Source organism: Scyliorhinus torazame, chromosome 21 (assembly GCF_047496885.1).
Source record: "Scyliorhinus torazame isolate Kashiwa2021f chromosome 21, sScyTor2.1, whole genome shotgun sequence".
NCBI lineage: Eukaryota > Metazoa > Chordata > Chondrichthyes > Carcharhiniformes > Scyliorhinidae > Scyliorhinus > Scyliorhinus torazame.
Window position 1 is genome coordinate 127,667,881 of NC_092727.1, and position 13,122 is coordinate 127,681,002.

General features: G+C 46.9%; 1 protein-coding gene across 5 annotated transcripts in view; it reads right to left on the reverse strand.

The window, feature by feature from the left end:
* LOC140398631 (uncharacterized) overlaps window positions 1-13,122 on the reverse strand; it is a 97,894-nt gene that overhangs the window by 57,501 nt on the left and 27,271 nt on the right. The window contains exons 1-3 of one of the 5 annotated variants that reach the window (XM_072487519.1): window positions 7,353-7,500; window positions 7,189-7,235; window positions 3,603-3,792 (exon numbers count right to left, since the gene is read on the reverse strand). In XM_072487519.1, coding sequence (XP_072343620.1) covers window positions 3,603-3,782 — 180 coding nt within the window. In that variant the 5' untranslated portion in view covers window positions 3,783-3,792; window positions 7,189-7,235; window positions 7,353-7,500. Of the gene's footprint in view, window positions 1-3,602; window positions 3,793-7,188; window positions 7,501-13,122 lie in introns of those variants that run through there. The other 4 variants (XM_072487520.1, XM_072487521.1, XM_072487523.1 and 1 more) reach the window with 4 other exon arrangements.

A 13,122-nucleotide genomic window follows, 5' to 3' on the forward strand; every position in this document is an offset into this window, starting at 1 on the left:
CCCAACTCCGAATCATCTATGTAAATTGTGAACAATTGTGGACCCAACACTGATCCCTGAGGGACACCACTAGCTACTGATTGCCAACCAGAGAAACACCCATTAATCCCCCATTCTTTGCTTTCTATTAATTAACCAATCCTCTATCCATGCTACTACTTTACCCATAATGCCATGCATCTTTATCTTATGCAGCAACCTTTTGTGTGGCACCTTGTCAAAAGCTTTCTGGAAATCCAGATATACCACATTCATTGGCTCCCCGTTATCTACCGCACTGGTAATGTCCTCAAAAAATTCCACTAAACTAGTTAGGCACGACCTGTCCTTTATGAACCCATGCTGCATCTGCCCAATGGGACAATTTCCATCCAGATGCCTCGCTATTTCTTCCTTGATGATAAATTCCAGCATCTTTACTACTACCGAAGTTAAGCTAACTGGCCTATAATTACCCGCTTTCTGCCTACCTCCTTTTTTTTTTTACATGGCTGATAAATGACAGAACTTGCTCTCGGCATCTACCTGGCTCGCCACGATGTGAAGCCTGCCCATTGTGGGTAGGATAACTCTTTGGCAAAGGTGCATATTAGAGCGAGACAGCTAGTCTCACTTTAATGCGCAGTTCCCCGAGGTGACCAAGGTGTTGAGATTTATCCTCATCACCTTGAAAACCACGGGCGTGCGCCGTTCAATACTGGTCTCCACAAATGGGGACGATACGGAACGGCACTCGAGGGGGTCTCCGAGGCGATTGGAGGCCCCAGATGCATGCCATCTGGGCGAGATGGTACACTGGCACTGCCAGGCTGCCACTGCCAAGATAGCATTTCTGAGCAGCAGTGATCAGGTGGTGGGGTGCCCTGCGGGGCTGGCTCCAGGTTTGCTCCGGGGGGGGGGGGGGGTTCTCGAGGGATCCGGATGCCATTTAAGAATGACATCCCGATCTCTCACTGCACTGAGGAGTTTTAGCAAGTGGGGCTCCTTAGTGCAGGAAAGGAGACTGAGTGTGGCCACAGTGCACATTCCCCACTGAGGCCCCGTATCTAACCGGACTCATGTTATATAGCGTTGTGATTTTCGGCGCTGTGAACGCTAGGAAAAAACAGCTAAACGTGCTCGCTAAGAGACATAGTTCCCATTTGGTTAAATTGCGCTCTATATTTCAAATAGGCAGTTGCAGATTTCTGATGTTTGTGTGAACTGGATCAGGCATTCTGAATTACATCCAAACATTACAAAACACATTTTTGCAGGCTTCAAAATGGATAGTTAGACCCTATAATTCCAAAAGTAAACATTTTTGACTGTGTTGTACATAAAATATGTTCTTGCATCAGATATTAGATACATAGGAGTAAGTTATAGACTACATCGAAGTATTTCCTTTGGAAAGGAATGCCACAATCAGCCAGAGACTAGAATGTAACCAAGGTTAGGTTGGTTTATATTTAGAACAGATAGCTGTGAATTTTGCAAGATTACTTCCCTAATCTTTATAAAGGGGGTTTGAAAATGTTGATTGCTATATTCGGAAAACAATCCAAGTCTAGGAAGTGTAACAGACTGAGACATTATTACCTGGTGTGAAATAGCCACACCCTTATTTTACTTTAAGTAAATTAGCCTACTTGGACAAAACAGCGTTTTGTAACAAATTAATTTGGGGGTTCAAGGTTCCCTCCAATTAGTGGGAAATCTACGAGGGTTTTCATTCATTCCCAACAATATCTGGTGAGACTTCTAACAATTTGGATCAATAGTTTCATTGGGATGTTCTTACTCTGCGAAGTTCAGTCTTGGTTATTGAGTTGGATCCATTTTCAGTTTATCAGAGATATTCCATTACCTGAATCACTCATCCCTTAGTGGAAAGTCGATTTGATGTTAGTCATGAACAGAATGTTCAATGTCAGGTACAGGAATGTGAGCTGATATGAACAAGAGCTACCATAGGGATTGTACAATTGAGGTGGAGGTGAAAAAGCAGCCGAGATTTGCATCTTTGCTCCCCATTCAATTACTCCTTTTGGGAAGTGCACAATTGAAAGACAGGATTGAGGTTGGCTGTGAAGTCCCTCATCGACAACAGAGCCTGTTAGCACTGACTGACCTCGCCCATACACGTGCACTGGCTACTTGGGTGAAGTGCTAGAGGTCAGCCATTGGATGGATGTTCAACTGTAAGCCAACATGAATAACAATCCAATGCTCTAATTGTTCTAAAGCTGCCATTAACTCAATTACAAGACACTGTTTGAAATATTTGGAAAATCTAGGGAGTGTGTTGAGGAAAGGAAAGGAGGATGAGGGGAAGATTGCACTGAGCTAACTTTGCAGTGTGTAGCGACTCCTTGCCATTCAGTGGTAGCACTTTCCACCTCAAGAGTCAGAAAGTTATGAGTTCAAGGACTAAATTCTGCAGTCAGAATTGCCATCTTTCGGTTGAGATATTAGACCAAGGCCTGTGCAGTGAATGTGGTAGTCTGTTTTTTAAAAAAATTTAGAGTACCCAATTCATTTTTTCCAATTAAAGGGCAATTTAGCATGGCCAATCCACCTAGCCTGCACATTTTTGGGTTGTGGGGGTGAAACCCACGCAAACACGGGGAGAATGTGCAAACTCCACACGGACAGTGACCCAGGGCTGGGATCGAACCTGGGACCTCGGCGCCATGAGGCAGCAGTGCTAACCCACTACCCCACCGTGCTGCCCCGCAGTGAATGTGATAGATCCCATGGAATTATTCCAAAAAAGCACAGGGGGAAAACACCAGCCTCAGTGAGATAAATGAGACCCTTGGAGTTTGCGAGGAGATCTAAGAGTCATCAGATTTCAGTCCAGTCATTCATTTCTATGTGTTTGTTATTTTAATTTTTTTTTAAAAATTCGGCAACATTAATATAGTTTCATGGGGGGCTGCTGGCATAACTTTTGGAAGTTAAAACTGCAAGTTCCCCACGAAGGCACACCAATCCTGACTTGGAACTATATTGCCATTCCTTCACTGACACTGGATTAAAATCCTGGAACACCTGGAGTGTTCCTGTACCAGCTGGATTGCAGTGGTTCAAGAAAGCCAAACACCACCTTCTTAAGGGCAATAGGGATGGACAACAAATGCTGGCCTTGTTAGTGATGTTAGTGAATTAAAACAAAATGAAATTTCCACCAGTGTTACAGGATTTTGAGGGTGATCCCCCAGCAGTATGGCATTGGGAAGAAAGTTTTAAAACCAACTTAGTACACAGGGATGTGGGGTTTTAAAGTGATTCATTCAATTTTCACGTTGGATTCAAGAAATTTTACATGTGTTTTGAGGTTTGCATTTCATCACTCAGCCCAACTATAAATAGAACCATTGCTTTCTGGTGAATAAATCAACCTGAAAGCAGCCATCACTTCCTCCAAGGCAACTAAGGATAGACAATAAATTCCAATCCTAGGATACGCACATCCTGCAATTTAATTCAAAATTGTTTTTATTATACACAATTATTCAATTTTTCCTGGTGTTTCAGAGGGCGTATCCCAACATCCTGCCCATTTTCCATTGTAAAGCACTAAATAATGAGCTTGATAGATTGAAAACAAAACTTACCTTAAAAATTCCAATCCAGTCCTTCGGATGTGCAGTGATCCTGGGCGTTAGAGTGTAGTTGCATTTCACAGGAACATCCGTCATGTACACCTTTTCCACATTGGCAAAGATAACTAGGGCGAAGGTGCTGGAATACAGCGATGCAGTTTCAGTCTCTGGTTCTTCTTGATTTTCGTTCATGGTGTCTAGCCTGAAGGAATGCAGGAACAGAAAATGTGTTTATTGACAGTACATTACTAGTCTCGGGCTAGTGGCAGGATTCTGTGGTAAGGATCAGAACACAATAAAGTAACTTGTGGAATGTCCTTTTTTTAAAAAAATATATAAATTTAGAGTACCCAATTATTTTTTTTCCCAATTTAGCGTGGCCAATTCACCAACCCTGCACATCTTTGGGTTGTGGGGGTGAAACCCACACAGACATGGGGAGAATGTGCAAACTCCACACAGTGAACTTGTGGAATGTTCTTAAGCGGGTTCCATACGGGGCGGCATGTGGCGCAGTGGTTAGCACTGGGACTGCGGCACTGCGGACCTGGGTTCAAATCCCGGCCCGGGGTCACAGTCCGTGTGGAGTTTGCACATTCTCCCCATGTCTGCGTGGGTTTCACCTCCCACAACACAAAGATGTTCAGGTTAGGTAGATTGGCCATGCTAAATTGCCCCTAAATTGGAAAAAATAAATAATGGGGTACTCTAAATTTAAAAAAAAAAAAAGCTGGTTCCATACAGCATTCTGAAACTTTGAAGATCAGTCCCTAGCATCTGTGATAAACATACATAGGCCTTGGTCTTTATACCCACTGGTGTGTACCTATGAACTAAACGAGAAACATTGTGAGCCATTAATGAAATGAGTGCGAAATGGAATACTTCTGTAGTTAGTGAGATTTTAGCAACCTGATTGAGGATACGGAGGGAATCAAAGTCAGATACAAGAAAAAAATTGCAAACCCATTAAATTAACAGAATTAGATTTAATTTAGATATAAAAATGGGGAACTGCACATAGTATAAGTGGCCAATTGTTCTAGAGCATAGTTCACAAGAGTATCCAAATAACTGTATAAATGATGTTCACAATCATATCAGCATTTCCAAATGTTACTGAGCAAATTCTCATTTAACAAAAACTTGTATTTTTATAGCACCACTGACATAGTAAAATACCCCAAGATGCATCACTGGAGTGTGTCAGAAAAATAATTGATACAAGGCCACATGAGGAAATATTAGGCCAGATAACCAAACAGGTTTTAATGAGCATCTGAGAGGAGAGAGAAATGGAGAGGTTTAAGGGAGGGAATCTCAGAGTTTAAGGAATAAGCAGTTTACTGGTACAGGCTTGGAGGACCGAAGGGCCTGTTCCTGTGCTGTCTTGTTCTTTGTTCTAACGAATGGCAGAGTGATGGAAATTGGGAAGTGTAAGGGCCCAGAATCTGAGGAGTGCAGAGGAGTGTGGAGGGCGAGAGAGGTTTGTAGAGATAGGGAGGGTCAAGGTCATACAGGGATTTGAAAAGAAGGATGATTTTAAAATCAAGGTATTGATGGACTGGGAAGCAATGTAGCTCAGCGGGCACAGCAGAGGTGTAACTTACGTACAAACGCAAACAGGAGGGAACATTTTGCACAGAGGGGAAGCAAAAAGGTCAAACTTCAATTCTGGATCACCATCAGTGATTCTTGTGTGGAAGTATATCTTGATGCAGGAGGGCAGGGTTAGATGAGTACATGTCAAAGTCCCTACTGACACAAAGGATCATGGAAATCAAGGATTTCTCTCACCCATAAAATGGGCGGTCAATGATTCAGAGGCCGACAGATCCTTGTTAGGTAAGGATATCAAAGAGATTGGATTCAAGGTAGGTGAATAGAGTTGAGGTACAGGTCAGCCTATAGCTCCGAAAGCTAGTTATATCGAAACAAACCTGTTGGACTTTAACCTGGTGTTGCAAGACTTCTTACTGTGCTCACCCCCGTCCAACTCCGGCATCTCCACATCAATCCTAAACGGCCAACGTTCTTTTGATTTCATAGAATTTACAGTGCAGAAGGAGGCCATTCGGCCCATCGAGTCTGCACCGGCTCTTGGAAAGAGCAACCTACCCAAGGTCCACACCTCCACCCTATCCCCATAACCCAGCAACCCCACCCAACACTATGGGCAATTTTGGACACTAAGGGCAATTTAACATGGCCAATCCACCAAACCTGCACATCTTTGGACTGTGGGAGGAAACCGGAGCACCCGGAGGAAACCCACGCTGACACGGGGAGAACGTGCAGACTCTGCACAGACAGTGATCCCAGCCGGAATCGAACCTGGGACCCTGGAGCTCTGAAGCAGGATCCCAGGTTCCATTCCGGCTTGGGTCACTGTCTGTACCTAAATATATGTATCTAAATATTTCCCCCTGCTCTGGCCCATACTTCGCCCCCAGCTCCTTCAATCCTGCAAACTGACTCCCAAGAAACAAATCTTTTAGTGTCCTAATTACATTCTCCTCCCATCTCCGAAAATTTCCATCCCACTTCCCTGGCTCAAATCTATGGCTCCCCCAAATCGGCATTTCACTTGACCCTGCCCCCAACCCAAAGTGCTGCCGAAACTGCCTCCAAATTCTCAACAAAGCTATACTACCGGACTCCCTGAGTATCTCCCTGGGGCCGTCGAGAGTGGCGCTGTTGCTAGCGCCTTCAATCCCGACACAAACTCTCCTCCATTCTGACCCACTGCTATCCACAATGCAATCGTGCTGCCCGGTAGCAGTCTGGATGACTCTTTGCCAAAGCTTTGACAGAATTATCCCTTCTCTCTCCACAGATGCTGTCAGACCGCTGTTAAGGCAGCTCACCTCTACCTTCTAGGGATGGGCAATAACCAGCGACACCCATGCCCCACAAATTAATTTTTAACAAACCTGATGAGATTGTCCAGTATTTTCTATTTTGTTTCAGATTCCAGCATCCGCACTAATTTGCTTTCATCCCTTATTCGGAGATTATGATTAGTGTTCTAGATTCTAAAGTCAGGGGAAATATCCTTCCGTCAAGACCCTGAGAATTTTACATGTTTTAATAACATCACCTCTCACTCTTTCAAACTCCGAGGGAACAAATCCAGTCTACTCAATCTTTCCTCACAGGCCAATCCCTCATGTCCAGGTGTCAATACATGTGTCACACTCCTTCTAAGACAGGTACATCGTTCCAAATGTATGCAGTGCAAAATGGCACACAGTTCTCCAGGTACTCGTGTACCCCAATCCCTCAGTAACAAGAGCATCAGGAAAGATCCACTTGGCTGGAAACCAGAGGCTCTGTCAGCAGTGAAACTGTGCCCCCAGTAAATAGCCAACACCATCCAGGATGGGAATTAAGCAAAAAAATGGAACATTTTCAAATTTATCAACTTCTAATGACCAAATTGGAACTGATCCGTTTAAAAAGAATTCCCAAATCCCAGTTCTACCTGGGCAAGGACGGATTTAAAACTCATATTTACCTGCTGCCTCATTTCAATATATCCAAAGTTAGCACCAGTAACAATATCATCCAGATAATGAAGCTTGTATAACAAACTTACCGGAGTAAAGACTTCTAAACAGAGCTGACTGACACCAGGATTAAAAACTGAAAGTAAAAAGGGAGACTCTTTAACACGCAGCTACGCATTTACACATCACAAAGATACAAAAGTTGAACTAAACCTTTAAAAGGGAGGAAACATTTTTTTTTTAAAACACAAACTTCTCTGCCGCGGGCCCAGGATTTATTTTAATTTGTTTTTATAGTTGAAAAGGTTTTGTTTGATGAGGCACCGACTCCGTCATAAAACAACAGCTAGGGCGAAGTAAAAGCCGCTTGTTGTTCAGGTGCAGGCTGGGAGCTGTAGTCATTTCCGCCGCCACTTTCCTCCCGTTACTGCGCAAGCTCGGAAGCTGCGGACCACAACTCCCAGCGGTCCGCGCGGTGCCGTTGCCACTTGGCTTCTTCACTGAGTTCCAAGTGAAGCCTGAGCCTTGACTGGGAAATGAAACCAAAGGCAAATGGGCATGTTTGATCCTCTACCTCGCCTAACCTGTTTGATTTTAAGTTATGCAAAATAATTTAGAACACCTTTTAAAGTGAAATGTACTCAAATAAATTGAGTTATCTTGGTAAAAAAAAGTTTTTGAAAGAGTTTTGAAAGATAACAAATAGCAGGAGTGGATTAACGGCCACTCAACCCCCGTCATTTTCTGAAAAAACAGGAAAAACCTGTCTATCTCAGCTTTTAAATATATTCGGCACATCTAAAAGCTTTGGGGGTAGAGAACCCAGGTTAGCTGGATTGGGCATGCAAATTTATCCCTTGGTGTCCAAATTGTAATGATGTGGATATGCCGGCGTTGGACTGGGGTGAGCACAGTACGAAGTCTTACAACACCAGGTTAAAGTCCAACAGGTTTGTTTCAAACACTAGCTTTCGGAGCGCTGCTCCTTCCTCAGGTGAATGAAGAGGTATGTTCCAGAAACATATATATATAGACAAATTCAAAGATACAAGACAATGCTTTGAATGCGAGCATTTGCGGTTAATTACAAAATTCTAGCCAAGGTCATCGCCAATCGGGTCAGGTCTGCTCTGGAGTCGGTGATCCACCCTGACCAGACCTGTGCTGTACTCGGCAGGAAGATCTCTGATAGCTTCGCGCTACTCAGGGATACGATCGCCTACGTGCAGGACAGGAAGGTGGACACTTGCCTCATCATCCTTGACCAGAATATCGCACACCTACATGATGGATGTGCTCTCCAAAATGGGGTTTGGGGAGGGAAGTCGCAATTGGATCAAACTGCTCTACACCAATATTTATAGCGCAGTCTCAATCAATGGGTGGGAATCAGAAAAGTTCCAGATCAAATCCGGAGTCAGGCAGGGCTGCCCTCTCTCCTCTGCCCTTTTTGTGTGCTGCATAGAACCTTTTGCCGAGTCCATCAGGAAGGATCCGGGTATAAGGGGAGTGACGATCCCAGGCAGTGGAGGCATGCAAGTCAAGGCCTCCCTGTACATAGACGACGTTGCCGTCTTCTGCTCGGATCCTGCGTCTGTATGCAGGCTCTTGACCACCTGCGACCAGTTTGAACTGGCCTCGGGAGCCAAGGTAAACCGTGGCAAGAGCGAGGCCATGTTCTTTGGGAACTGGGCCGACCGGTCCTTTGTCCCCTTCACTGTCAGGTCAGATTACCTGAAGGTGTTGGGGATATGGGTCGGAGCTGCTGGGGCGTGCACCAAAACCTGGGAGGAGCGCTTAGCAAAGGCAGAAACTGGGCTGGTGGGAGCAATGCTCCCTCTCCATTGCGGGCAAAACCCTGGTCATCAGGTGTGAGGTACTCTTGGTGCTACTGCACGTGGCGAAGGTCTGGCCCATAACCCGACCCTACGCCGCAGCAGTCACCCGGGCCATCTTCAAATTCATCTGGAAATCCAAGATGGACCGTGTCCGAAGGGACACCATGTACAAACCTCTGGAAAAGGGAGGGCGGAACGTACCCAACGCCTCCCTCATCCTGTTGGCCACCTTTGTGTCCAGCTGCATCAAGCTGTGCGTGGACCCCCAGTATGCAAACACCAAGTGTCACTACATACTGAGGTTCTACCTGTCCCCGGTGTTACGAAGGATGGGCCTGGCCTCATTGCCGCGGAACGCTCCAAGTAGTTGGACCGTACTGTACCACCTGTCCTTCGTGGAAAAGTTTTTGAAGAAAAACACCTTTGACCACAAGGCAATGAAGCAGTGGTCAGCACATAATGTCCTCGAGGCCCTCAGGGAAAAGGAGACTGTGGAGGACGTTGGATGGTTCCCTGAGCAGAGTGCCAGAGTCATCTGGCAGAACGCCTCATCACCAGAACTTTCAAACAAGCACCAAGACCTAGCTTGACTGGTGGTGAGAAGGGCCCTCCCTGTCAGATTCTTCATGTACACCCGAAGGCTCTGCGCCAATGCACGCTGCCCTCGGAGTGGCTGTGGGGGAAATGAGATGGTCACACACCTCCTTGTGGAATGTGCCTTTGCAAAGAAGGTCTGGAGAGAGATGCAGTGGTAATTGTCAAGGTTTATCCCGAACAGATCTGTGACAATGTGCTCTACGGACTGTTTCCAGGGACCCACACACAGACAAATATCAACTGCTGCTGGAAGGTCATCAACTCGGTGAAAGACGCTCTTTGGTCTGCCCGAAACTTGCTGATCTTCCAGTGCAAAGAATTGTCCTCGACCGAGTGTTGCAGACTGACACATTTCAAGGTCCAGGACTACATGCTGAGGGATGCACTCAAGCTTGGGGCAGCTGCCGCCAAGGCGCAATGGGGAAAGACCACTGCGTAAGGTATTTCCAGCAAATGTACACCGAGGGGCGGGGAACAGTGTAAACCCCCCTCGGTCTGGGTCAGTAACACTCCAATGTATAAAACAAACATGACAATGTAAATATTTAAGAAGGAATTGTAATGTAAAGAGTGATATGTGGATAATAGTATCAAAATTGAATCTAATGGAAGAAAGTCAAGGCAATGTGTAACTCTGATGGAAATGTAGTCAAGACAATTCGAAATGCTCTGTAATGCTTATGATAAATTTTATGAATAAAGTATATTTTTTTGAATAAAAAAAAATAAAAAAATTTACAGATCCAGCTTCTCGGCCTTTTGGCTAAGATCAAGTGTAGCATCAGTTGATCCAGGGATGCTGAGGATTTCGATGTCGATCGTGGATTGGAGAACACGGAGGGATCGAAGTCGTCAAAGAGGAAACGTTTTGAGCTCGGCTGCTATTGGTGGATCTACATGCTGGTCTAAACCTCTGGGTTAGGCCTAACGCCGATACAGTTTAGACTCAACGTGTGAGCTATGGCTGCAGTGCGAAACACTGTCCGAGTCACAGTGAAGAAAGCGGAAGGGGAGTCACCTGTGGACCGGAAATTCTTCGTGAAGCGGGTGCTGCTCGAGTGTTGTGGGTTTAAAGCAACAGATATCTTCTGCTTGCAAAACTTCCCCAACAATGGATATTTTGATGTCACCTTCAAGAGTGTTGCAGCGTGCATCAAATTCTTGAACGTGTTCAAAGAAAAAGGTAACCAGAGTCCCCTGTCTATCCTGACTGCGGAGCCTCTGTTTACGCTACCGTCGCAGCAAAACCGGGTTGATACACTGCACCCGTACAACCCCCACGTCCCCGTGTCTGATGTGCTCACGTTCCTCGCCAGGTACGCTGAGCTGAAAAGTGACAGCGTGCAATTGAAAGACACCTTCGGCATCTGGACAAGTGAGCACCAGATCAATGTGACTCTGAGAACAGACGGCAATGGAACCATCCTGCATCCCCCCTCCAGTTTCACCATTGGAGGAAATCGTGGCTACCTCTACTACGTGGGACAGCCACGAGTATGCCACACCTGTGGCAAAACGGGGCATGTTGCCGCAAACTGCAGTGTGACCTTCTGCAAAAACGGCAGGCAGGAGGGACACATGACTAAGGGCTGCAAAGAAGACAAGTGCTGCAACCTGTGTGGGGAGGCCGGCCATCTTTACAGGGCCTGCCCGAAACGCGGGGCGACATATGCACAGATCATCAGCAGCGGAGTTAAAAAGGCGACCACAGAGGAGGTTCATACACCCTCCATCGACAAAGACACCACAGCACAGAATGCGGAAAAGCAACAGAAGGGCCCTCAACAAAAAGGGAAGGCGCCAGCACGCCCTGACAACCCAACCCCAGCCTCATCTGACGAGGAACACTCAATGGAAGAGGATGGGACAAAGAATAAAGAGCCCTGGGAAACAGTGAACAGGGACAAACGAAAGAGAAAACAAAAAAACAAACTGAAGACCCCCCTCGAGGGGGGAGTGGCCAAAAGCGGCACCTGTCAGCCAGCGGACTTAGCGCCGACACCTCCTCCGATGAGGGAAAACAAGACAAGAATCGGCCTCAAATAAAGAGGCAAAGCACCAATGTGGAACGGGAGGCACAGACCCCCCAGACCACAGACCGGGAAGAAAATAAAACACGCCTAGACAATCAACCTCTGGCTCATGGGAACAGCAATAGGACCAACGGCCACCAAACGCCGGACATTGAAAACAAGGTCACAGACCAACCCCCGAAATTAACAAGCAGCAACAACCCAGGCGAAAACCGGCCTGCAACCCCAACACCCACTGACTGCCACGACGGACGCCAGGGCTACACTACCCCCCCCATCGCATCCCCGTCGAGTTCACGGGCCCAGTGCGGACCAGGACAGCTTTCTCAGCCCTGCAACTGTGCAACAGTTTGCGAGCTCCACCGGCATGCTGGGGAACAGTCAACAGCTGGAACACCCAACTGCATAGACTCTGGACCTTTTTAAAATGGGGTTTAAAATTGCATCTATTAATGTGCGAAGCATTAAAGATACTTCGCGGTGTGTAGTCACACTCGGCTACTTAGCAAACGTGAAAGCCGACCTACTGTTCCTGCAGGAGTGTGGAATTCCTCACCTCAGCAACTACAGGCGCTGGTCGAGCTGGTGGTCCCACGGGCCATCCATCTGGTCAGGAGGAAACGACTGCCGCTCCTCCGGCCTGGGTATTCTGCTGCGGGGAGGCAACTTCACCATCTCCGACGTTAAGGAGGTGGTGGGCGGGCGCCTCCTCGTAGCAGACGTCAAATACAAAAACACCCCTCTCAGACTTATTAATGTGTACGCCCCGGCCGTAAAAAGTGAGCGGCTGGCAGTCCTTCAGCAACTCCCACTGCTGTTGGCCACCTCCAAGCCGGTCATCCTGGGCGGTGACTTCAACTGCATCATCGATGCGGCTGGACGATCCGGCAGAGCCGACAGCAAACTAGACGCTACGTCCAGACTCCTGATGGAAACGGTAAAAGACACCAAGCTGCTCGATGTCTGCAGCAACCCTGCAGACGGAGCGCAGCGTAGATACACATGGTCACGGCCAGACGGGTCCGTCCGCTCCAGGATAGACTTCTTTTTTGTGTCCCGTGCTTTCACGGTCAGGTCCACCGACGTAAGGCCGGTGTTCTTCTCTGACCACTGCCTCCTACTGGCCGACTGCCACCTGCAGGAAAACCAGGGGGTAGGCAGGGGGACATGGAAGCTAAATGTAAAACTGCTGACCCCTGAGAACCTCGAGGAACTCAGGAGGGATTACAAAGGTTGGAGAACCGTGAAACCCCTCTTTGAGGCCCCACATCTCTGGTAGGAAGCAATCAAGGGGAATATCAAAAGGTTTTTCATCCGCAAGGGCGTTCAAAAGGTGAGAGAGAGACGAGGGGTCATGTCCAGGCTCCAGAAAAGTATGCCGAATTTGCTCCAGCTGCAGTCGATGGGGGTGGATGTCAAGGAGGATCTCCAAGAGGTGAAGAGCCAGCAAGCCTCACTCTACACCTCGGAGGCCTCCAAGGTTATCTTCCGTTCCAGAGTCCGCTCCGTGGAGCAGGATGAAAAGTGCTCACGCTTCTTCTTCCAAAAGGTGCAC